Source organism: Eschrichtius robustus, chromosome 3 (assembly GCF_028021215.1).
Source record: "Eschrichtius robustus isolate mEscRob2 chromosome 3, mEscRob2.pri, whole genome shotgun sequence".
Classification (NCBI taxonomy): domain Eukaryota; kingdom Metazoa; phylum Chordata; class Mammalia; order Artiodactyla; family Eschrichtiidae; genus Eschrichtius; species Eschrichtius robustus.
This window is the reverse complement of record NC_090826.1, coordinates 107,734,170-107,759,294: the sequence shown is the minus strand read 5'-3', so window position 1 is coordinate 107,759,294 and position 25,125 is coordinate 107,734,170. Positions and strand designations below refer to the sequence as shown.

At 42.2% G+C, this 25,125-nt stretch overlaps 2 protein-coding genes across 3 annotated transcripts in view; one reads left to right on the top strand and one right to left on the bottom strand.

The window, feature by feature from the left end:
• Window positions 1-1,096: 1,096 nt before the first annotated feature.
• Window positions 1,097-6,754, bottom strand: CD160 (CD160 molecule). Its single transcript, XM_068537572.1, is given in 6 exon segments — window positions 1,097-1,257; window positions 1,260-1,286; window positions 5,604-5,879; window positions 5,882-5,917; window positions 6,568-6,630; window positions 6,739-6,754. Coding segments are annotated over 6 exon segments (579 nt in total).
• An 8,180-nt stretch (window positions 6,755-14,934) lies between these two features.
• Window positions 14,935-25,125, top strand: part of PDZK1 (PDZ domain containing 1) — a 47,267-nt gene continuing 37,076 nt past the window's right edge. The window contains exon 1 of one of the 2 annotated variants that reach the window (XM_068540641.1): window positions 14,935-14,954. The gene's annotated coding sequence lies outside the window, so the exon portion shown is untranslated. Of the gene's footprint in view, window positions 14,955-20,017; window positions 20,115-25,125 lie in introns of those variants that run through there. The other variant, XM_068540640.1, reaches the window with a different exon arrangement.

Sequence of the window (25,125 nt, the reverse complement as noted above, 5' to 3'; positions counted from 1 at the left end):
ACTGCTTGATATTCACCAGTTTCTCCCTGAAAACTGGCGTAGGCTTACATTTGGCAGGTGCTTGCCAAGGATCACAGATGTGGTCTTTGTTTTCCTTTGATAGCTTGCAGTTAAGGGGCTGGAATAAGGGAGTGTTAGGTGGTCCTGTTTCTGGAAATGGGAGGAAGCAATCTCAGAATGGGGAGAGTGGTGATGGAGTTGAGAGAGAAAGTGCTTAGCATGTAGTAGATAATCACTGAGAGCACGGATTTTGGAGTGAGAAGGTCCTGTATTAATTCCCATGCACTGGGGCAACATTTAACCTCCTTATACCCATTTGCTGGTGAGTAACTGGGGAATATTTACCTGGAAGCATTGCATGAGGTTAGAGTCACCATATGGAAAGCCTAACCTGTCATACAAATTCTTTAAACAAATCTATTAAGAGCCTGCTATGTGCCTGGTACTGTTTTTGGTTGGGGTAAACAAGACAAAGGTTCTGCACTTAGACAGAGCTTACATTCTGGTGGCACAGTGGTTATTGAATTGAGGAAGGCCTAAATAAGGCTTGGAATTAAGAATGCCAAGGAGAGGCAAAAACCTGCATCAGTTACTGATTATGCAAACGTGTAATAGCAAGTCATTGCAAGTTCCAATATCTTTTTTATCTAATAGGGAAAACTAATGGACATTGATAAATGATGCTCAGAGGACTCAACTACAAGGGTTTTATATACTCAGTCTGGCCATCAACCTTTGCTGAAGAGCTGCATTGTTTAAAACCCACCTCCAGACCAAGTCTGTTTCTTGCCGTGCTCATCTTCACATCATAGCCAAACATCTGTTGCCTCAACTTGTAGCCCTCTGTTCATCCAGTAAGTAAGGTATTTGTATTTGCTTGCCTCTCCCACAGGCTTGCTTTCCTCATAGGTGTGACCTCCTACCCAATGAAAGTCTGATTCATCTATCATCCCCTAGTTAGTATGAAGTCTTTAGTCCCTTTGGAGCAATCTTGCCCTCATTACTGGTGTGATGTTTTCATGTGGACAGCCAGGGCCTAAGGAGCATTGCCTTGTCCCACTCTGGGCTTCCTTTCCACCCTTCTCCTGGAGAGTAATCAAGATGTTAAAGGTATAGCACCCTCATTTCTTGGGGTGCTAAAAGCTCTTCTGAACATACCTTGAAGGGCCACCAGGCTGGTGACCAGCATCATCCAGACCTTTTCTTGCAGGAAGCCTGAACTGAGAGCACCTTTACTGTGGCCAAACTTGGGGTGTCCTGTTTCAATCCCATTACTGTGTAGTTCACTCTCTGGTTCAGAAGAGAATCAATGGATCAGGAGAGAGTTTTGGAAATTACTAATACCTCCTTTTGCATAATCTCAGGACATCTTTTTTATGATCCCCAAGGATACCTCTCAGTATAATCCGTTGCCCACATAAGTATTTTTTAACATTTGTGGGTGGTGGTGATGACGTACTTAAGTGGCAATAAATAAATACAGAATCTATGTGTGTCACAGTGGGGATGCAAATAGGCCTACCTTGAAGGAACTCAAGTCTTGCCAGAGAGACAGCTAAAATAGCTTAGTTACTTTGGAGTTGGGTGTCTCCAAGTCTCACTTAAAAACCATCTTCTGGAGTGGGTCAAGCAGTTTAGTCTAAGTTAAAATCGTGGGTTTTGGGCTTCCCTGGTGGTGCAGTGGTTAAGAATCCACCTGCAGATGCAGGGGACACGGGTTCAAGCCCTGGTCCGGGAAGATACCACATGCCGTGGAGCAACTAAGCCCGTGCACCACAACTACTGAGCCTGCGCTCTAGAGCCCGTGAGCCACAACTACTGAGCCCACGTGCCACAACTACTGAAGCCCGCGTGCGTGCCTGTGCTCCGCAACAAGAGAAGCCACCGGAATGAGAAGCTGCGCACTGCAACGAAGAGTAGCCCCGCTCGTGGCAACTAGAGAAAGACTGGGTGCAGCAACAAAGACCCAACACAGCCAAAAATAAATAAGTTAATTAAAAATAAATAAAATCTTGGGTTTTGTAATAGATACGGATTTTTGTCCATTACTTACTAGCTGAGTGAACTTACACAAATTACCTTTGAGCCTGATTGTCACAGGACAAGAATAGTACCTAACTCAAAAGGCCATGAAGATTAAATGAAATAATGTATCACTTAGCACAATGCCTGGCACGCAGGCACTTTACTCAGAGAAAACTCAGTAAATGGTAGACATTGCTTATTGATATTATCTGTTACCTGTTTGGTCTTATTAGTTTCATGTTCCGAAAGGATCCTTATCTCCACATTTGGTGAGCATCCGTATTTACGGACTCTAATACTTAAATATGCTGAGAGGATGATAAAGGCTTTCTATCTTAGAACCATCGCAAGTAGAAATACTTAAGGTGTATTAGGAGAACATCAATACTGGATTATAAGGAGCAGCGGCTTTGTCGTACTCCCATTCTATTCTCCAAGACTTAGCACCGTGCCTGGGATACGCAATCAATAAGTTTAGATGAATGAAAGAGGAGTTTCCATTAGTGAGATCAACCGGAACAGAGTATTCACATAAGTAGTAGAATGAAATTTTATAGAGCGCCTTCAGTGCCACGCTAAACTAATCACTGTCACGTAGACAGTGAAAAGCCATTAAAACTCTGGGATGGTATGTACAAATCAGCATTTTAGAAAGATGTCTGGTGGCAGTATGGATGAGAGGCAGAGACAGTAGCTAGTTGATGGACCACTTACTAGGCAATAGCTCAGTGTCAGGCTCTGAGGTAGGTGTGGGAGGTATAAAGATGAGTAAAACATGGGCAGATTTGAGATCTGGGGCTTACCACTTAGGAGACTATTGGAATATTTTAAGTGTGAGATGATGAAGACCTGGAAAAACACCTTTGGAAAGAAAGGAATGAATGTGGGAAAGAACTAGTAGTAGTTAGTAACTGACTGGATGGGGGAAGAGAAAAAAGGAGGAACCAAGGTTTTGACTGTGAATCATGAACAGAAATATGGTCTCAGGAGGATAGGTTTGATTTTGAGTGATTTGGTTTTCTTTTTTAAAGACTTTATTTATTTTTTGACCCGGGCCCACGTTGGTGAAAGCGCTGAGTCCTAACCACTGGACCACCAGGGAGTTGCCAAGACTTTATTATTTTGTATTTTTAAATTTTGGGGGGCTGCGCCACGCAGCATACAGAATCTTAGTTCCCCAACTAGGGTCAAACCCGTGCTCCTTGCGTTGGAAGCGTGGAGTCTTAACCACTGGACCACCAGGGAAGTCCCAGGAGGTGCAGGTTTAAATCATGAGGGTAGATCAGAAATTGGGAGAGAGAGTAGAGAGAAAAGATTGAAGGAGTGGGGAATGAGTTGAGGAATGAATTTTCATATTTGAGAGGTGGGAGGAGGAAACAGGCAGAGAAGGAGAGAAAAGAACAGCCAGAAAAGTAGAAAAACCAGGGGGAAACAGAGTCACAGAAGCCAATAAAGATGAGAGTTTGATAAGGAAGAGAATGGAAGTGCTGAACGCTAAGCTAGTTAGGTCAGATGGGAAGACGCCAGGAAGCAAGGAAGAAAATAGAAATCAACCTAGACTGAAGTAGAAAATTTGGATTAACTACTAACCGAAGGTGATGTTGAAAACATTTGTTAAAAGGCTCTGGGACAGGTTTTTATTTGGGGGTGGGTGGGTGTAATTTACATCTATTTTTCTTAAAGTCAAAAAGATAGTATTTGAAAGTTCATAAAAGGTAATAGCAGTGTCCTTTTATTCTCAGAGACAACCACTATCAACTCTTTGAGGTGTTTTACCACATTCCTATATAAAATGCTAATATTACCACTCTTGATGATAAAGTTTAGACGTTATCTATTGATTTTCTGTTATAGAAGATGAGGATATGGTTCTCTTAACCCCTACCCTTCTCTGCATCTTTCAAAAAAAATCATTATATTATAAATTTTAGTTAATTTTTACATAATTTGGATTCCATAAATGTTACTTATTACAGAGCCAAGTTGTGTACTATGATTATGTTTCCTTTTGTAAAATTTAGTGTTTTCCCTGGAGATGATGATCACCTTAATTTTTTTTAAACAGGCAGAGTTTTCCATGTCCATAATTTTTTTTTAAAAGAAAGTTAGACAACTGTGTTATTATTATTTTTTTAATGTATTTATTTATTTTTTATTTTTGGCTGTGTTGGGTCTTCGTTTCTGTGCGAGGGCTTTCTCTAGTTGTGGCAAGTGGGGGCCACTCTTCATCGCGGTGCGTGGGCCTCTCACTATCGTGGTCTCTCTTGTTGTGGAGCACAGGCTTCAGACGCTCAGGCTCAGTAGTTGTGGCTCACAGGCCTAGTTGCTCCGTGGCATGTGGGATCTTCCCAGACCAGGGCTCAAACCCGTGTCCCCTGCATTGGCAGGCAGATTCTCAACCACTGCGCCACTAGGGAAGCCCTCCATATCCATATCTTTAATCCCTCGTCAGATCTGTCATGGGCCATCAGAGAGATGATCTGTCAATTCCATTTTCACCCCCTAGAGATCTTTCAGAGTCCTGTATCTTTTGCTTTCTTTAGGACTAACTGCCCTTTTTGGCCCTTTTTAATTCTAGAATTTCTTTATCCCCTCCCCCTGTTAGATTTCTTGTTTCCTGGATCCCATTTTATCCACTCTACCGATTCACTTTTTTGTTTTACTGAAGCACATCCTCTGGTAGCTCCTTAAGAAAGGTCATATGAAAGGCAATTTTTTTTTTTTTTTTTGGAGTCACTGTGTGTCTGACAGTGTCTTCATTCTTTCCTCATGTTTGATTGGTAGTTTGGGTATAGAATTCTAAGTAGAACATAATTTTCAGTTTTGAAGACTTGCTCCATTGTCTAGGAGTATGAAGAAGTCATATACATAAAGCTGAGGCTGCAGTGGCCATATTTAGGCTGTGCCAAAGTAGTAACAGAGCAGGGGAGCATGCACAAAATGAGGAAATATGCAGAGATGGGAGGTCTTGCTGCCCCAGAGAGGAGACAGTGACTGTTTTGGGTTCTTTTGGCTTTCTGGTTTCTGATTCCAGAAACCAGAACTCATGAGGGCTAGCTATACTTCTTTATTATTTTTTCCCCCATTAATCTATGGCAATTTGAGTGGGTTTCTGTTTCTTATGACTAAATGCTCTTTAAGACAACTATCCATTTTATCCATCTTTCTTTCCCAGCCTGAAGGCTCAGTGCCTATATTTAGAAATATAGCCACATCTCTAAGAGACTGAATTGGGAATCGGGAGGCCTAAATTCCAGACCTTTCTGCTTTTACTGGCACTGCTCAGTGAGTGGCTTTGGATAAGTTGCTTTTCCTGCTGTGATTCAGTCTGTGTCAATAAAAATGGGATGGCTACCTCAGAAGGATTTTTTAAATTAAAGACAAAATGAGATACCTTTGTATCCATGCTTTAGGGAAAGGCAGCATTTGCCAATGGGAGTGATGGAAAAGGATTTGAGTAATGGGAAGGACTCTTCTCCAAGGAGACTGCCTATCCAGGACCTGAAATAACTACTTCTGTCTTTAGCTGTTGACCCTGCTTACTGTCCCACCTGGTGGCCTTGGGGATACCAGGAGACCACCTGTGACTCAAACAGAGAAATAATGGCCCTGAAGGCAGATATCCAGCTTCTGGCTTCTGGCACACCACTGGTAGGTCTCACTGTCCAATGCCATGGCTTGGTTTATGGTGAACACCAACTGAGATGATATTTCACTGATACCATCTCTCCCAGGATCCAATTTAAGTCTCAGTTGCTCCAAGCTAGTCTCAGGGGAACAGTCTTAAGACTTGTCCTTGCACAAAAACACCATACCCGCCTCAGCCTCTTCTTTTTTAAGCAACACAGTTGCTTTCCCTCCTGGGAAGTTGAGCTGAGGATGTGCATTCATCCTGGAATAGGAAGAGAAGTGTTAGCCATGGAAGTCGGGTGTATACATGGTAATCTAAATTCACTCACATATAAATGTTGAGGCAGAGATGAGGGCTGCTCCACAGACATTAAATACCACCCTCTTAGAAGAGTAGCCTACAGGCTATACCCGTATCTGAGGGAGATCTGCAATCCCAGTTCTTCATTAATTCAAAATTGGTTTATATTTTGTTTCTACTCTTCAACTGGAACTTCTTTTGTATACATCTAATCTTTGGTATAGCCCTAGCGACAGGTATTATTGTTCCCATTTTACAGTTAAACTGAGGCACAGAGTGGTTAAGTGGGTTGCTAAAGTTGACAAATATTGTAATATCCAGATGTCAAACCTGGATTTCATAAATTTATAGTGTGTAAGAGCCTGAGGGCCAAATTACCAGGCTTTTTTGCAACATATAGCAGAGGCAGAATGTCTGGTGGGGAGGGCAATAGTATTAGTTCTAACAAAAAAGAAAAAGAAACTATATTTTTCACCCTTTCATTAGTGTCAAGAAGAATGGGTCCTTTTCTTCCCCACCAGAAAAAAATCATGGGATCCATCCCTCACGAGCTCAGGATTTTCCCTGATGGCTGTCTCTGCTCTGGGGATCTTGGGATGGGCTGTCCTCACGACCAAGCTTGTTCTCCACAATTGCCAGCAGAATGGCCAGGGCAAAGCAGCCTCTGCCAGATGCTGCATGTTGTCAAGAGCCCCAGGAACTCGAAGCAGATGTTGGCTCTGCTGATGTCCTTGGCCTCACTCTTCTGAAAGCACAAGGGGAACTCCTAGACAAGGCCTTACAGGGATCCAAGACCATCTCCCTAATTCAGGCAGTAGCCTCGGTTGGCTAGAGTCTAATGGAGGTGGAGGAGGGCTTGGACATGACAGTCCAGCTGACTGGGAAGTAACACAGTTAATTAAATGAGGTGTACTGGAGAGAAGATAGGGGAAAAGAGAGAAAGAGAGAAGAGGCATAGAGAGACACCAAAGGCTATATTTTCAGATTCTTTTCCCCTAAATTAAGTTGGGTTGCTGGGTCAAAGAATATGAACATTAAAATTTTTTTCTACTATGTTATTGGATTGCTCTCCAAAAAGATGGTTGAGATTCAGATGTTCAGCAAGAATATTTAATGTACATTTCTTCATGAACTTGCCAATACTGGTTATTATCTTTTACATTTTTGCCAATCTGATGGATGAAAAATTAGACCTCACTGTTGTTTTGCCTTCGAAACTATGAATAGTGAGGGTGAGGATCTCGTCATACATTTATTGGTCATTAGTATTTCCTCTTCTATGAATTGTCTGTTCATATTCTTTGCATGTTTTAAAAAAACTCAACTTCTAGGAACTTTCTCTATATTAGAGATATTAACCTGTTGCCATTTTTTCTTTCTTTCTTTTTTTTTTAAAACAGTTTCTTTCACTTCGTTGTCTCTTGACTTTATTTTTTTCCATAAGGAAAATTTACATTTGTATGTAGTTAAATACAATACACTTCTCTTTCCTAAGTCATTTGTATTTCCTTTATTGTTTAAGTAAGTTACCCTCAGGCTGAGGTTATAATTTTCTTCCAATATTTTTATTATTTTACCTTTATATTTATATCTTCTAATTTTAGCTAAGAAAAATTATTTTCACGTCAAAAAACCCATACTGAACAAAAACCAAAACCAAGAAAATACCTGAATTTTCATCAAAAGGGAAATGGTTGAATAAATTTTGATTAATTTACACAATAGAATATTATATATTAAAAAGAATGAGTTCTATAAACATGGGCCTAAAGGCAGATGTCCATAATATACCATCATGTCAGAAAAAGGCAAATTGCAGAGCTATGTATATAAAATAAATATTTTTATTTGAAAAAATCCTCTCTCTGTGTAGATGTTAAAAATATATTTAAGCACTTTTGTAGTTTGTAACCAAACTACAATGGGATAGGATTTTTGGATAGGTATTTACATCCACAGGGTTTAAAATTCAAAGAGTAGAGAGGGGTATACAGTTAAAAGTTTTCTTCCTACTCCCACTCCCCAGTGATCTATTATTGACCAATGTTGCTTTGTTGTTGTGGACCCTTCTACAGATATTCTGTGCATATATAAGCAATTCCTTATTTTTCCTTTTTTTAAAAAACAACAATAATAGCAACAACGAATGATGTCCTACATTTTGCTTTTTCACTTACCAGTATGTCATGGAGACCATTCCATATCAGTACATAAAGCGCTTTCCCTCTTTAAAAATTGCTGCACAGTATTTATAATTATGTGAATTTATTGACATAGATTTCCATCAGTGAGCATTTTGATTATTTCCAATTTTTTCTTTTCCAAACCCTACCCTGTACATACATCATTTTGCAAATGATGAATCTCTAGAAATGGCATTGCTGGTCAAAGGGTATATGCATTTGCAATTTTGAGAAATATTGCCATATTTTCCTCCATAGAGGTTGCACCAGCATACCTTTCCACCAGCAACATATGAAATGCTTCCTCATACCCATGCCAACAATATGATGCTAATTTGAGAAGTGAAAAATGGCCTTAATGTAGTTTTAATTTATAGTTATCTTATCATGACCGAGGTTAAGCACATTTTTACATGTTCAAGAGACATTTGTTTTTCCCTTTCCATAAAGTTGCCCGTTTCCTATTGGGTTGATGTCTTTGGTGGTGTTTTCAGATTGATTTGTAGGTGCTCTTTATATACTCAAAAAATTAGTCCTTTGTGATAGGAGGTAGAAATATTTTTCTAGTTTGCCATTCATCTTTCCCTATGGTAGTTTTTGTTTTGCAGGAATCTTTTTGTTTTCATATAATTATGTGACATATATACAGACCATCTCCACCCCAAGACTGAAAAAATTCTCCCATGGTTTCTTCCAGTATTCGTATTTTTTCATTTTTTACGTTAAATTTTTTGGTCTTCATGAAATTTATTTTGGTGGAAGGTGTGAGGTACAGAACCAACTTAATTTTTCAAGTTGTCTACCAGTCATTCCAGTACCTTTAGTTGAGTGAAACTTCTTTTCACTGTTGACTTGAAATGCTTTGTCATATATTCAATACATCTGTGTGTATGCATGCCTATTTCTGTACATTCATTCTGTTTATATATGTGCCTGACAAATTTTAGATTTATATTTTAATTCCTAGAAAATAGTAATTTATATATTTGTTAATATTTTTAAATGTCTAATCATTTTTATAGATTTAGAATATTTTAATATTTAGTCCCCCTCTTTACTTTTTCAGAATTTTTCTACTAACTTAATTTTCTATCTAATTTTTATAATCTGCTTATCTGGTCTCTCCCTTCCCACCATCTACCAACAAGAAGACCTACTGGTATTTTTAAAATTGGGTTATGTTCTATTTATATTTTAACTTAGAATTGAAATTTTTGTGACATTGATTTTTTTGATCCAAGAACATGATATTCCTTACCATTTTTAAAGTCTTGTGTTTTGATACGTGTGTAGCTTGGCCATGTTTAGAAGTTTTTTCATAAAGGTCTTGTCCATTTCTTAAGCTTATTTCTGAGTATTTAATATTTTATGTCACTGCTGAAAATATTATCTCTTTCCCATTGCATCTTTTTTGTTTGTTTGTATCTTTATATCATTTTAATTTATATCATTCATTATATCTTTTAACTCTTCATTGTTTCTCACACCTGAAAGATAACTGATGATTAAATATTAATTTCATACCCAGTTATCTTCTCTTACTCAATTCTGTAATTGTTTTTAATAATTTTTCAGTTGTTTCTCTTGGATTTTCTTTTTTTTTTTAATTTTTATTTATTTATTTATTTATTTATGGCTGTGTTGGGTCTTTGTTTCTGTGCAAGGGCTTTCTCTAGTTGCGGCAAGTGGGGGCCACTCTTCATCGCAGTGCGCGGGCCTCTCATTATTGCGGCCTCTCTTGTTGCGGAGCACAGGCTCCAGACGCGCAGGCTCAGTAACTGTGGCTCATGGGCCTAGTTGCTCCACGGCATGTGGGATCTTCCCAGACTAGGGCTCGAACCCGTGTCCCCTGCATTGGCAGGCAGATTCTCAACCACTGCGCCACCAGGGAAGCCCTCTCTTGGATTTTCTAGTCATGCAATCATATTATTTGTAAATAATGATAATTACTTCCTTTTCTATTTTTATATCTCTAATTTCTTTCTCTTGTCTAATTGTATTGGTTAATATCTCCAGAAAATATTAAATAATAGTGGTGATAATGAGTCCTGTCTTTTTTCTTAGTTTAATGGGGGATTCTTCAGTTGTTTCCTTATTAAGCGTTGTGCTAGTTTTGGGGATGAGATATATTTTATTATGTTAGGGAATATATATTTATTTCTATTTTATTGAGTTTTTAAGATATCTAGAATAAATACTGAATGCTTTTAAATTGGCTTTTAAACATCAACAAAAATGACCCTATGATTTTTCTTTATTCACATATTAGTATGGTGGTCAATGTAAATAGATTTCCTAAAATTGATGCATCCTTGCAATCCTAAAAAACAAAACAAAAACAAAAATAACATTTGGTCTTGGTATATTAGTCTTTTAATATGCTGCTGGCTTCTGTTTCATAATATTTAAAAAAAATTTATTGGAGTATAGTTGATTTACAATGTTGTGTTACTTTATGCTGTACAGCAAAGTGAATCAGTTATACATATACATATATCCACTCTTTTTTAGATTATTTTCCTATATAGGTCATTACAGAGTACTGAGTAGAGTTCCCCATGCTATACAATAGGTCCTTATTAGTTACCTATTTTATATAGTAGTGTGTGTATATGTCAATCCCAATCTCCCAATTTATCCCTCCCCACCTTTTTTGCCCCTGGTAACCACAAGTTTGTTTTCTACATCTATGACTATTTCTGTTTTGTAGATAAGTTCATTTGTACCATTTTTTTTTAGATTCCACATATAAGGGATATCATATGATGTTTGTCTTTCTCTGTCTGACTCACTTCACTCAGTATGACAATCTGTAGGTCCATCCATGTTGCTGCATATGGCATTATTTCGTTCTTCTTTAATGGCTGAGTAATATTCCATTGTATATATGTAGCACATCTTCTTTATCCACTCCTGTGTCGATGGACATTTAGGTTGCTTCCATGTCTCGGCTATTGTAAATAATACTGCAGTGAACATTGGGATGCATGTATCTTTTTGAATTATGGTTTTCTCGGGATATATGCCTTGGAGTGGGATTATTGAATCATATGGTAGTTCTATATTTAGTTTTTTAAGGAACCTCCATACTGTTCTCCATAATGGTTGTACCAATTTACATTCCCACCAACAGTGTAGGAGGGTTCCCTTTTCTCCCCACCCTCTCCAGCATTTATTGTTTGTAGATTTTTTGTTGATGGCCATTCTGTTGATGGTGTGAGGTGATACCACATTGTAGTTTTGATTTGCATTTCTCTAATAATTAGTGAGGTTGAACATCTTTTCATGTGTTTTTTGGCCATCTGTATGTCTTCTTTGGAGAAATGTCTATTTAGATCTTCTGCCCATTTTTATTTTAAAAGCATATGTACTTTTTAAAAAATTAATTTATTTATTTATCTTTGGCTGTGTTGGGTCTTTGTTGCTGCACGTGGGCTTTCTCTAGTTGCGGTGAGTGGGGGCTACTCTTCGTTGCGGTGCACGGGCTTCTCACTGCAGTGGCTTCTCTTGTTGCGGAGCATGGGCTCTAGGCACGCGGGCTTCAGTAGTTGTGGCACGCGGGCTCAGTAGTTGTGGCTCGTGGGCTCTAGAGCGCAGGCTCAGTAGTTGTGGCACACGGGCTTAGTTGCTCCATGGCATGTGGGATCTTCCCGGACCAGGGTTTGAACCCGTGTCCCCTGCATTGGCAGACGGATTCTCAACCACTGCGCCACCAGGGAAATCCCTCTGCCCATTTTTTGATTGGGTTGTTTGTTTTTTTGATGTTGAGCTGCATGAGCTGTTTTGTTTGTATACTTTGGAGAGTAATCCCTTGTTGGTTGCTTCATTTGCAAATATTTTCTCCCATTTTGTGGGTTGTATTTTCATTTTGTTTATGATTTCCTTTGCTATGCAAAAGCTTTTAAGTTTTATTAGGTCATATTTGTTTATTTTTATTTTTATTTTCATTGCTCTAGGAGGTGGATCAAAAAAGATATTGCTGCAATTTATGTCAGAGAGTGTTCTGCCTGTGTTTCTCTCTAATAAGAGTTTTATAGTTTCCAGCGTTATGTTTAGTTCTTTAATCCATTTTAAGTTTATTTTTTTGTATGGTGTTAGTGTTCTGATTTCATTCTTTTACATGTAGCTGTCCAGTTTTCCCAGCACTACTTATTGAAGAGACTGTCTTTTCTCCACTGTCTATCCTTGCCTCCTTTGTCATAGATTAGTTGACCATAAGTGCGTGGGTTTATCTCTGGACTTTCTATCCTGTTCCATTGATCTATATTTCTGGTTTTGTGCCAGTGCCATACTGTTTTGATGACTGTAGCTTTGTAGTATAATCTGAAGTCAGGGAGTCTGATTCCTCCAGCTCCGTTTTTCTTTCCCAAGATTGCTTTGGCTATTTGGGATCATTTGTATGGAAACACAAAAGACCCTGAATAGCCAAAGCAATCTTGTTTCATAGTATTTTATTTAAGACTTTTGCTTCAATATTCTTCAATAAGATTGATTTTTTAAATTTTTTGGTGTTACTTTTATTGGGTTTTGGAATAAATGTTATGCTCACTTCACAAAAAGAATTTGGAAACTTCTTTTTTAAGCTCAGGAACAATTTCAATAGCATTGGAATAATCTGTTTTTTAAAGGTTTAGTAGAATTCTCCAGTGATACTAACTGGGCAAATATTTAGGGGGAAAGTTAGGCCATAATAATTTTTGTCTATTTCTTGTTTAGTAATTATTCTATTTAGTATTTTTTCTTTACTGGAAACAGTTTTTGTGCATTGAAATTTTTTTTAGAAAATTATCTGCTTTGTCTATGATTTATATTCATAGAATTGAGAAAAAGGGTTTTTATGGTTCTTTAAATTTCCTCTGCATTCATAGTTCTTTCTTTTTATTTTTTTATTTTGTGTATTTGTGTTTTCTTTCCCTTTTTTCCTTGATTACATTAGTTAATTATCTATTTTATTGCTTGTTTTTCCTGAATAAACTGCTCAACTTACTTAATAGTTCTATCATTTTCTATTGTTGATTTCCACATTTAACTTGATTCTTTCCTTCTACTTTCCTTAGATTTATTTATTACAAAATTGATTATGTACTAGCCAATAAAGCAAATATCAAAGAATCTTTGTCAAAAAGATCACATTCTCTGCCATAATGCAATTAGCATATGGTCCCCTTTGGTAACCATAAGTTTGTTTTCTATGTCTGTGGGTCTATTTCTGTTTTGTAAGTAATTTCATTTGTATCATTATTTTTTTTAGATCTCACATATAAGTGATATCATATGATGCTTTTCTTTCTCTGTCTTTAACAAGACTTCTATTAGGACCTATAGGATAAAAACTATAAAGTACTATTAAGGAACATGAAAGAAAATCTAAATGGAGATAATTGTTAATTTTCTTTATATTTACCTATAAATTTGTCACAATCCTAATAAAAAATCCCAGCAGCAACAGCAGCTCAGTGATCTGGCCCCCAGTGCTGCTGCCTTAGCCTTGACCTCTTGTTCCCTCTCCTATGTTGTTACACCTTCGTGCTTCACCATGTCTCTAACAGAATGTCCTGCTGACTCCTGATACAAAACATGGAAAGTTTAGTGATATGCTTTTGTGTCTCACTACAAGCATTATCTGATTTGAAAAGAAAGAGAAAGAGGATTGCAATTATTCCTTCAGCCAAGGGGTGTGGTTAAAAGCATAGACTCTGGAGCCAGACAGCTTGTGTCCAAGTCCTGGTCCCAAAACTTACTTGGTGACAAGCAAATTTCTTAGGCTCCTGGGACAGGCACTATGCTCAGCCCTTAATAAATGAATGTCTTTGACAAACACTGGGCAACTATGACGTGTCAGGAGACACAGGGCACGGAGAGATAACTAAAACAGCAGAGACAGACTATTTTAGTGGTTAAATGCAGCCTCTAAAATCAGAAAGACAGGTTTGTAATCTGGCTTTGACAATTATTAGCTGTATAATGTTCGGCAAGTTTTTTAACCTCTTTGAAAATCTGCTTATTGATCTATAAAATGGTGATGATAATATTCTCTTCCCAGGGTTGTTGTGTAGGTTACATGAAGCAACCTATGTAAACTACTTAGTATAGTGCCTGGCATAGAGTCAGGGCTCAGTAAATGTTAGCTATGATTATTTTTATGGTTCCTCATATTTGAGACAATTTACAGTGTCTCAAGCACATCCACACACATGATTGTGTTTAGTTCTTATAAAACACTGAGCTATTATGGTTATTTAAAAATCTGTCATTTGAACTAAGCATATGGAGACTTAGGCATTGTGACCAGCTTAAAATCACAGCTTCTAAGTGCGGGAGCAAGGATTCTAACCCCCAAGTTATGGGGTCTTTCTCTTGGAATTTCCTTTGCCTCTTTTCTCACACCCATCCAGCCATTCAGGAACAGCTGCAACACAAGCTGATAACGATAACAAGGTCATAAAGTATATCAAGGAATAGGGAAGGAGAAATTCTAAATGAGGGATCTGGAAAGGCTGCAAGATGGCAGTGGAGTTAGGCCTTGACAGATGTTTGCTGACTTTGGGGAGCTGGTGCCTTACAGGCACAACGGTGGGTGTGCTGGGGAGATTTGGCTTCCTGTCCTGGCTCTGCACTAGCTAGCTGTGAGATATTGAGAAGGTCATATGCCTTTTCCCGGCGTGGTTCCTTAGGGACTGGTGCAGCGGGATGGGAGGGGGCAGGGTAGGGACTGCTTCCAAGAAAAGAGCGGCAGACAGGCTGGCCGTCTCGCAGGCGCTGATGCAAGAGTGGCCGGGCTTTGCGGTGCCTAGGGCCGAGCTGAAGCAGAGCGTGTAAGTCTGTCGTGGGCCGCTGTGGAGGGCTGTGGGTAGGTGGGGTCCATGGGACAAGGATGCTCCTGGAATAGGTGACCTTTGTGCTCCGGACGGGGAGCAACCTGGTGTGGTGCAGACTGGGCCCTGCTGCTTCTGCACTCTGACCGCTAGAGGGCGCTGCCTTCCAGTTGAAGCCTTCCTGAGATCAACCTTCGGCCCCCTGAACTGCCGGGGCGCGGCGGGGTGGGGGGAGAGGGGGGGCTGGCCCGCCAGGGAAAACCTAAACTAGTAGCGGAGGTCTGGGGGGTGCAAGATCGGGTCTGGTGGGTCCTGGGGTCACAGCCTGTACTAGGGCGGCAGCTGGCCCTCACTAGCAGGAAGAGGTGGTGGGGAGGGAAGTCTGGGGACTTTCTGGGTCCACCATGCGCCGGAGGCAGTCTCCTCTCCCTCATAAAATGTGGCCAGCCCCGGAGCTGGCAAGGATGAGGGTGCAGACTAGGTTGGCACCAGGCTGGCACCCTCACCTTTCAGCCTTTTCCCCGGGATTCCTGAACTCCGTTGGCTGCCTGGGGCCTGTGGACTCTCAGTATGGAGAGCTCGCAGCCGCAGCCGCAGCCGCAGCCGACAGGACACGCCCTCCTTTCCCCGACCTTTTAAAGCGGGAGGCACCTGGGTTCAGATCCAAGCTTCGTGTGGTTTGGGGCACGTTCGTAAAATTGCTCAGCCACACATTCCTCTTGTGTTTAAAGCGGCGTCATGGGAATGTTGTGACGATTAAATGACACATGAAGCTGTGCCCAAGGGTTTCTGGTGGGGACAAGATTGTAAAGAAGAGGCTCCGTTCTCTCCTGTACCAAAGCCCAGACCTCGCCTGTCAGAGGAGCTGGAACAGTAGCAATCCGCTCCACAAATACCTCTGTTTGCAGATCTCCCACAGAAGTGAAAAAGATGCCTCAGGCCCAGAGACGGGATCTCAGTAATCACCGTAACACCAAATTCCTTAGAGTAGAGCCAGATTTGTATGTAAGCCAAAGTTAGGGTCAGGAGGCCCTTGGAGCACTTGTCTGCTTTCTCAGGCCTCCGGTCCTGACCCCTCTCAACACACTAGAGCCGGGCTTCTCAATCTTAACATAAATGTGCTGTGGACACTTCTGTTGTCTCGTGAAGCCTGTGGAGCCTCTTCTCAGAGTAACATTAAAAAATTCATAAAATAAAATACATAAGGTAACAAAAGAAACAAATTATTTCAAAACGGTTGTCCAAACGTTAGAAGAATGTGTGATAGAGTAGTATACATGCTTCTTTAGATGTGGCATCAACCTAATGAACTATTGTAATTTCATAGTAGTGATGAGCATATAGGACATTTTGAGAAATCTGTAACAACCGTAAGGAGATTTGAAAGTAATTTCTATTGATGGCAAGTTCTAATGTGGTTTGTTGCCTACATTCATAGTTGAAGCAAATGCTTTCAACTAGAGACTGGTGAAAATAAAGATGTGATGTTTCCCCCCGATTCACGATCCCATGGACCCTCAGCTAAGAGCTCCTGCAGGACGGGGTCCTCATTTATATGTAGGGAAACTGAGGCAACCAGGTCTCCTGATTCCTAGGTGAAGGGTCTTCCCACTAAAGCGTATAACTCTGGAACTTGGGGAAAACTATCTCCAAACCATTATCTTCACCCTGGAATTCCCAGGTTTACTCTGCCAAAAACACGCCAGTGGCCCAAAGTCTCCCTTTCTTGCATCACCTCCAGAGCATACATCTGGGATGTGAGCTTCCCTCAAGGTGCCTCACACACGGTGAGCACCAAGCTCCATGGAGCCCAGTGGCTTTTCCCAGGCCAGGCTTTGAGGGATCCAGAGGAGAGTTGATTCAAACCTTGGTAATTTTCCTCTGGTAACTATCTCCTTTTTATTGATAAGAACAACCATTTGTCATTCATCTCCCATGAAGACCGAACAGAAGAAAGTAGCCTGGAGGATTCTAAACAGCACAAGGAATTTAGGCTTTGTCAGGTACAGTTACTTCAAGGAGTTCACCTGGATTTCCCTCCCATGAACACACAGTCTGGTTCTTTCCCATTTGAGGATATTGTCAGAACAGGCTGTATCCCTGCAAGCCCCCTGGAGAAGAGCGAGCATGCCAGCCCCGTAGGCATGAGGAACACTTCTCTTCCCAGGCTCCTGAGGGCAAAGAACATTTCAAGAAACGGGGTTTTTCAGGGACCTCACTGGAAGCTTGTCCTTGCCTGAGCAGTCCTGTCAACTGTCCCATATCCCTGCTCCCAGACCCCAGGTCCCCAGTGGGGCTCTTTACCTCGGGACAGAAATTCTTCTTTCCTGCTCTCAGGCTGGGGGCTCTGGTGAAAGCACTTTGAATGAGCTCTCAGCCCTTGACTTGTTCTTCATTTTTGTTAAAACTCCATCTCCCACTTCTGTCATTGCTGGTGCCTTCATTACTGGTAGTTTTGGTCTTTGAAAGCCAGAGAATGGGTTCTTTTTTAGCAGTCAGGGGTCTTCCTGCTGTTCTCCTCCTCCTCCACCCTCACTGTGAAATTTTTTCTCCTCTCTCTCCTCCACGTCCCCCTCTGCCACTTTCTCCTTTTCCTCTTTTTTTTTTTTTTTTTTTTTGTTGCATGTTAGAAATAGACTTATAGAAAGGGCTGAGAAAAACCACTCTTTGAAATTGTTTTCTTCACCTTGGGGGAGAAAGCTTTTTCACTTGATAGTTCATAATAAGGATAAGACTGATAATAGAATAACTAGAAGATATAAGGACAGAATGTGCCCTCAAGTATAAAGAAAGGTGCCTCGTCTTTTCTTGAGAGAAGACTTTGCTTAGAAGTAGGACAGAGAACAGAGCTGCTGCAAGATGAAGGGGAAGATGGGCTAGGAGCGATGCAGGGAGGCTGGGGGAGCAGGGGAGATGAGGGGTGAGGGTGGCCAAAATGGTCCTGTATGTACGGGTGAAGGGATGGATGACTGACCTTATTTCTTCACTTGTGACCCCCTCACCCATTTCTATTCTGTTCTGTTCCTCCTTGGTTGTTGATGGCTGGGGAGATTGCAACGATTATTCCTAAATTCTAGGGTTGCGCACTTTGGTGGAAAGAGCATTGGTCTGAGAATGAGAAGCTTTGGGTTCTAACCTCTGCAAGAGTGGGCCAGGCTCTGTGCCAGAGGGGACCCAGCACAACAGGAAATCTCCTGGTTCTGCAGCAAACACCTGTCATGATTGCCAACCAGTGCTATGCTACCCAGGAGGCCAAGTGGGGTTGGGGGAAATTTTTCTTGACTAATCTAGAGTCTCTTTCACCCTTGTGCGGACAGGGAATTCCTGTTTTGTAGTGCTCTGTGCCCCGCTGCTCCAAAATTGTAACAGGACCTCTGGGGTTTGAGGTCCTTTCATGTGGCCCCATTGAAGCCATCATCCTAAGTGTTGTCAGGTGAGACAGACATCAGGAACACCTAGTTACTCCACCAAAGTATTCAGGTTTCACAATAGAATGAGTCAATTCCAGGAGCCTGGGGTATAGAAACCCTTGTTGGGGAGGGGGGTCTTTCATCCCATTTCCCTGTCTCTCACCAGCATCCTGGTCACAGGGCCAGTCCACCACAGCCCACAGGACACCTGGCCCTGCAGACCTAAGCTGTTAAACTGGGCCTGGTATCTGGTGACCCAGTAGCCTTCTTTGCTGTCCTTACACTAGTGGTCTAATTTATGAGCTCTCTGTTCTCTAAAAAGGAGCTTTGTCCATGCTTGTCTCTGTGGGATACTTGGAAGGTTGGCTGAGAGGGCATTCAGTATTTCACATCATCCAGGGATCATGCAACGAAGATTGTTACGAACATGAAGAGGAGTTGAAGATAACAGGGCTGTAGCTGCGTGAAGGTGGGGTACCTTTATCCCGGCGGCGCACACATGCATTCACAGTGGTTATTGCAAAAACCTCAAAGTTCTGCAAAGACCTCAGGCCTTGAAACTGAATCACAGAGGGCTCCCTTCTCACCAGTCAGGCAGCGTCGGTTCATCCTGTAAACAGTTGCATGCATCATTTTCCTAAAATGCTGCCTCTGACCCCTCCTCACTGAGCAGCATCGTACGGTAGGCGCGGGGGGCTGACGTGACTGAGCGCCAGGACAACGCCGCTCTGCTGAGAGGCTCCAGCCCCGGGAGACGAGGCTGACCACTCGAGGTGCTGCGAGGTGCCCAGAAGTGAGAGGAAACCCAGGAAGGAGAGAGGGAAGGAAGGCTGCCCCGTGCACCAGGTACTGTCGGCACCTTTCACGGACAGTGACATTTGAATTGAGCTTTCAGAGAAGGGAGGATTTCAAAAGGTAAGTGTTTTTCAGATAGAGGAACAATAGGAACGAACAAGGAGTGGGGACGTACGTACGGGGCTTGTTTGGAAACCCGTGGAGCGACAGGTGGCCAGAATGTAGGCTGCTTCCTGGTCAGGGTGGTGGGGGGGCTGGAGGGGCAGCCCCTTGCCCACAGCCTTCCAAATATTTATTTTATCAGCCTTGGGATGTCTTAAGTTACCTGAGTCCAATCACACAATTTAGCAGCTGGTATATTGTTTCCAAGATATTACTAGAAAGCGCTCAACGTTAAAAGAAAATCTGGTTAGTTGTTAAATCATATTTGTATCTCGCTTCTATAGAACTGTGAGGTCTTACAGACAGAAGAGACTAACACCGTCAGCCAGTCCAGTCCCTCGCCGGGCGCAGAAACTTCTATGCCAGTGGTTCTCAAACTTGAGCGTGTATCAGAATTACCTGGACGGCTTGTTAAAGTACAGGTGTCTGGGCCCAGTCACAGAGTTTCTGATTCAGTAGGGCTGCGGTGGGGTCCAGGAATTTGTACTCCTAGAGAGTTCCCAGGTGCTGTTGCTGCCTCTGTAATTCTCCTTGCAAACTGTCTTATGTAACACCTCTTGCCCGCCCTGCTTTCATCTCTCTAGTGGTGTGTAGCTCATGACCACCCAAAGCACCTGCCCACTGTTCTTCGTTGCCTCCAGTTGTTTAAAAATTCTTTCTCATGTTGCCTTCAGATCTGCCTCCCTTTCACTTCCAACCACTGCGTCTCGCTCTGCTGAGGGCTCCACACAGAACATGTCCCTGGATGGTGGTTAAGTCGCAGGCCTGGCTCATCTGCTGACTCTGCCACTAGGTATGTGACCTTGGGCAAGACTCTCAACCTCTCCGAATTTTCCTCATCTGTAGAGTGGGAATAATAATAGCACTGATGTTTAGATTAAATGACAAAATGTGTGTAAAATAATTAGCCTGGTGCTTGGCACATAGTAAGTACTCAATAAATGTTGGCTATTAGCATCACCTGGTTTTCCTTTTCTACATGGGGTCTCATCAAATCTGTGAAGAAAGCTAATCATTCTAGCTAACATTTCTCCCTTCTGGGCTAAATATCCTGTTCCTTCAACTATTCCTTATGGCACAGTGTCAATATTTCCTTCATCCTTGTTACTCTCCTCCAGAGTCTAGTTTGTAAAGTTCCCTTGTCAAGTGTGTGTGGGCCTCAGACCTGCCACCGGCCTCAGCATAGTCAGAGCTTAGTATATCCACTGCAGCCAAAGATCACTTTAGCTTTGGTGACTAACTTCCACATTTCACTCCACCACGTCAGACTTTTAGGCAATGAAGATGCCTGAGACCACATCTGCATGTAGAGGAAATTTTTTGTTATTCTGGCACATTTCCCCTTGAAGCTCACCTGGCTGCATCTACACATGGCTCTTACTGTGTGTGAGTGTGTGGGATGTTGGGTGGGGAGAGCACCTCTGAACCTTGGTCTGATCCGGGGCTTACACTTGCTTTGTGACGGGCGTGACAGTCGGCAATCTGGGTGACAGGCCATGTAAGGACGCATGTCAGAGGCTGACAGAGAAAAGGGATCTACTCCCCTTCTCTGCCTTGCCCTCAGCCTTTCCTGGCTCCACGGGCCTGGTGGGAGACCCAGAGTCTCCCCTGGGAAAGGGCGAACTGACCCCTCTGGCACAGCCAATAGTTTTCTGGAAGGAAACCAAACCTCAGGGCCAGAGGGCACTTAGAGCAAAGCCGTGTAGGCATTTCAATCCCGCCGCTGTCTCCACTGGCCTCTTGCCCAGAGTCCTTGGTAATATCATATGAGGAAGGAGTCAGGGCTGTGTTATTGTGGGGACGTGGTGGCAACTTCAGGGGTGTGGGTATCACGGCGACAGGGCAGGCCCTGAGAACAACACCTCTCAGTTTCAATTCTAACTTCCAGCCTGTAGTGAATGGCTCACTGGGAATATTGACCTCAAGTTCTGTCTTTTAAATAGAAGGCAGAGAAAATCTGTCTGCCCAACTCACTGGTATGTGGGAGAGTCTGTTTTGTCTCTTCCTGGTCACAGAGGACAGCAGCTCCTTTGCAGCCAGGCCTCCGTCCTGCAGAACTGCTGGCTCGGCAGCCCAAACACTGCCACCTGCTCCACACGCGGATCTGTGTGGGGCTAACCTGAGCTTCTCCAGGACACAACAGCTTGATGACAGAAATGGCTGCAGTTGCAGCTCTGTCTGTCTTCTGGGCTGGGATGTCCCCTCACCGCCACCACAAAGCCACACTGTGCTGTGTGAGCAAATAGGAAGATGGTTCCTCTCGGCAGCTCCCTGCCTGTTGGACGCCAACGTCATGTGGCACGTGGCTCTAGAGCTGCAGATCCCCGCCCTCCTCAGATTATCGCCCCTTGAGAGCTGCCCCACTAGCTGCAGGCTTGTGAGTCCCAGTGCTGAGCTCCTCGCTAAGCCTCCTGCCAAGCTTTGTCTTTGGCCAAGGGAGCTGAGGAAAGTAGCCTCACACATTTTGTGACATCTGCACTTCTTCAGCCTTCCCACAGCTGCTAGGAATCCCAGGCCTTCCCGATGCCCAAGTCTTTGAATCAGGGACTTCACATTTTGTCCTCTGGAATAGTTCCAGTCTGATGTAGGGGAAAGGAAAAGATGGTGTTTAGCAAAGGATCCACTGCTGAGGGTAGAATTTCAGCACTCCCATAGCTGGCTGGGGGCACAGAGGCTGTACTCCACCTTGAGGCAGATCAGATGGGCTCATCCTTAATCTGACTTGAGCTTTTGAGAAGAAGATGTACTGTCTTCAGTGGATAATGAGTATTGTGTTTTTTTTTGTTTTTTCTGGCATGTTAGAATTCTAAGCAATCTGGCAAAACAGGGTGCACATGAATTCGTTTGTTCTCCAAACTAGAGTGTCAGGAAGTCCTGGGACCACCCTGAAGGAGGCAATACTTTGAGGCAGGGGTGTCTTTTAAATCATGCCACAGACTTGGGCCCACTAGGCTGTTCCTTGTCTTGATTCTCTCTCACTGACCTTTCACCCATGGATGGGATGGTCCCCAGTCTCTCTGTGAGGGCTGGAGTCAGGCTGAGGCTGTGGCCTTGAGATCCCTGGCACTTTCCTTGCTGTTTTCCTATCCCTAAGCTTGTCCCTTTGAGACCCCTGAGAAACTGGCTCTTTCAGACAGGGTCCGAACTTCCCAAGGACCATTGATCTTCCATTTCTGTGTCTTTCAGAAAGAGGCAAGTAGAGACCCTAATCCATACTCCGAAGTGCCCAAGCTTTGATACATTCCGGAACCCAGGACATGGCCTGTTCTCTCTCTGCATGTCAGGTTTTTTTCCCCCCAGTGGAAAAATACTGTGTATTCTGACCCCTCAGCTGGGAAAAGGAAGAGGGAGGGAATGACTACTAAAGTATCCTTTGCAGCCAGCTTGCAAGTATTAATAAGTCACAGCTCTCCAGGGGTCCTCATGCCTGCCCTGACCTGCTACCTGGTTGCTGAAAAAAACTAGAAAATTTAGATCAGCAATCATGTGGGGCCACAATGTGTGAACCGGCCGAGGACCACGGCTTTGCCCTTCCTCCTGCCCATTGCCTCTCACTGCTGTAAAACATTTATCTCAGTTCTGCATCTGGACCCTGGCCTAATAAATCCCTCCAAAGGTATGCAGACTACACAGACTGCTTCTTCAGGTGTTGGGTAAGGCCAGAGTAACATAGGGAGTAAAAGGGGAGATTGTCATAAACATTGACTCAGGTCAGGGACAGAAAACCACTGGAGCTTAAAATGTCAGGCTCTGAGTAAGTTAATGAGCTACTAAAAAGACAAGGATAATCAGATCTGAAGTTGGAGAAAAATTTGAGCATATCAGGGAATATCTCAAATGTGAAGGGTGGAGGCTAGGATCTTGTACTAAACCAGGCAGACTGGTGTAGTAGAAAGGGCATCGGCCTTGGAATTTTTTTTTTTAATTGAACTACAGTTGATTTACAATATTATATTAGTTTCTGGTATACAACATAGTGATTCAATATGTTTATAGATTATATGCCATTTAAAGTTATTATGTGGGGCTTCCCTGGTGGCCCAGTGGTTAAGACTCTGCGCTTCCACTACAGGGGGCACCAGTTAGATCCCTGGTCAGGGAACTAAGATCCCACATGCTGCACCATGCCGCCAAAAGAAAAAAGAAAAAAAGATAAAGTTATTACAAAATAATGGCTATCTTGCCCTGTGCTGTATAATATATTCTTTTTTTTTTTTATAAATTTACTTTTATTTATTTTTGGCTGTGTTGGGTCTTCGTTGCTGAGTGCCGGCTTTCTGTAGTTGTGGTGAGTGGGGGCTACTCTTCGTTGCGGTGCGTGGGCTTCTCATTGCAGTGGCTTCTCTTGTTGCGGAGCACGGGCTCTAGGTGCACGGGCTTCAGTAGTTGTGGCGTGAGGGCTCAGTAGTTGTGGCTCGCGGGCTCTAGAGCACAGGCTCAGTAGTTGTGACGCATGGGCTTAGTTGCTCTGTGGCATGTGGGATCTTCCCGGATCAGGGCTCGAACCCGTGTCCCCTGCATTGGCAGGTGGATTCTTAACCACTGCACCACCAGGGAAGTCCCTGTACAATATATTCTTGTCACTTATTTATTTTATACATAGTAGTTTGTAACTCTTAATTCCATACCCCTATCTTTCCCCTCTCCCCTTTCTTCTCCCCACTAGTAACCACTAGTTTGTTCTCTATATCTGTGAGTCTGTTTCTGTTTTGTTATATTCATTTATTTGTTTTATTTTTTAGATTCCACATATAAGTGATAACATACAGAATTTGTCTTTCTCTGATTATTTCATGAAGCATAATGCCCTCTAGGTCCATCCATATTGTTGCAAATGTCAGAATTTCATTCTTTTTTATGGCTGAATAATATTCCATTATCTATACTACATCTTCTTTTTTCCTGCATCTGTTGATGGATACTTAGGTTGCTTCCATATCTTGGCTATGTTAATAATGCTGCTATGAACATTGGGGTGCATGTATCCTTCAGATTAATGTTTTCATTCTCTTCAAATGTATGTCTAGCAGTGGAATTGCTGTATCATAGGGTAGTTCTATATTTAGTTTTTTGAGGAACCTCCTACTGTTCTCCATAGTGGCTGTACCAATTTACATTCCCACCAACAGTGTAGAGAGTTCCCTTTTCCCCACACCCTCTTCAGCATTTATTATTTGCAGACTTTTTGATGATGGCCATTCTGACTGGTATGAGGTGACACCTCATTGTAGTTTTGATTTGCATTTCTCTAATAATTAGCGATGTTGAGCATCTTTTCATGTGCTTTTTGGCTATCTGTATGTCTTCTTTGGAAAATGTCTATTTAAGTCGTCTGCCCGTATTTTGATTGGGTTGTTTGGTTTTTTTTGATATTGAGCTGTATAAGCTGTTTGTATATTTTGGAAATTGAGCCCTTGTCAGTTGCATCATTTGTAAATATTTTCTCTCAGTCTGTAGGTTGTCTTTTCATTTTGTTTATGGTTTCCTTTGCTGTGCAAAAGCTTATAAGTTTGATTAGGTCCCATTTGTTTATTTTTGCTTTTATTTCTTTTGCTTTGGGAGGCTGACCTAAGAATACCTTGCTATGATTTATGTCTGAGAATATTTTGCCTATGTTCTCTTCTAGGAATTTTATGGTGTCATGTCTTATATTTAAGTCTTTAAGCCATTTTGAGTTTATTTTTGTGTATGGTGTGAGACTGTGTTCTAACTTCATTGAATTGCATGTGGCTGTCCTGCTTTCCCAACACCATTTGCTGAAGAGACTGTCTTTTCTCCACTGTATATTCTTGCCTCCTTTGTTG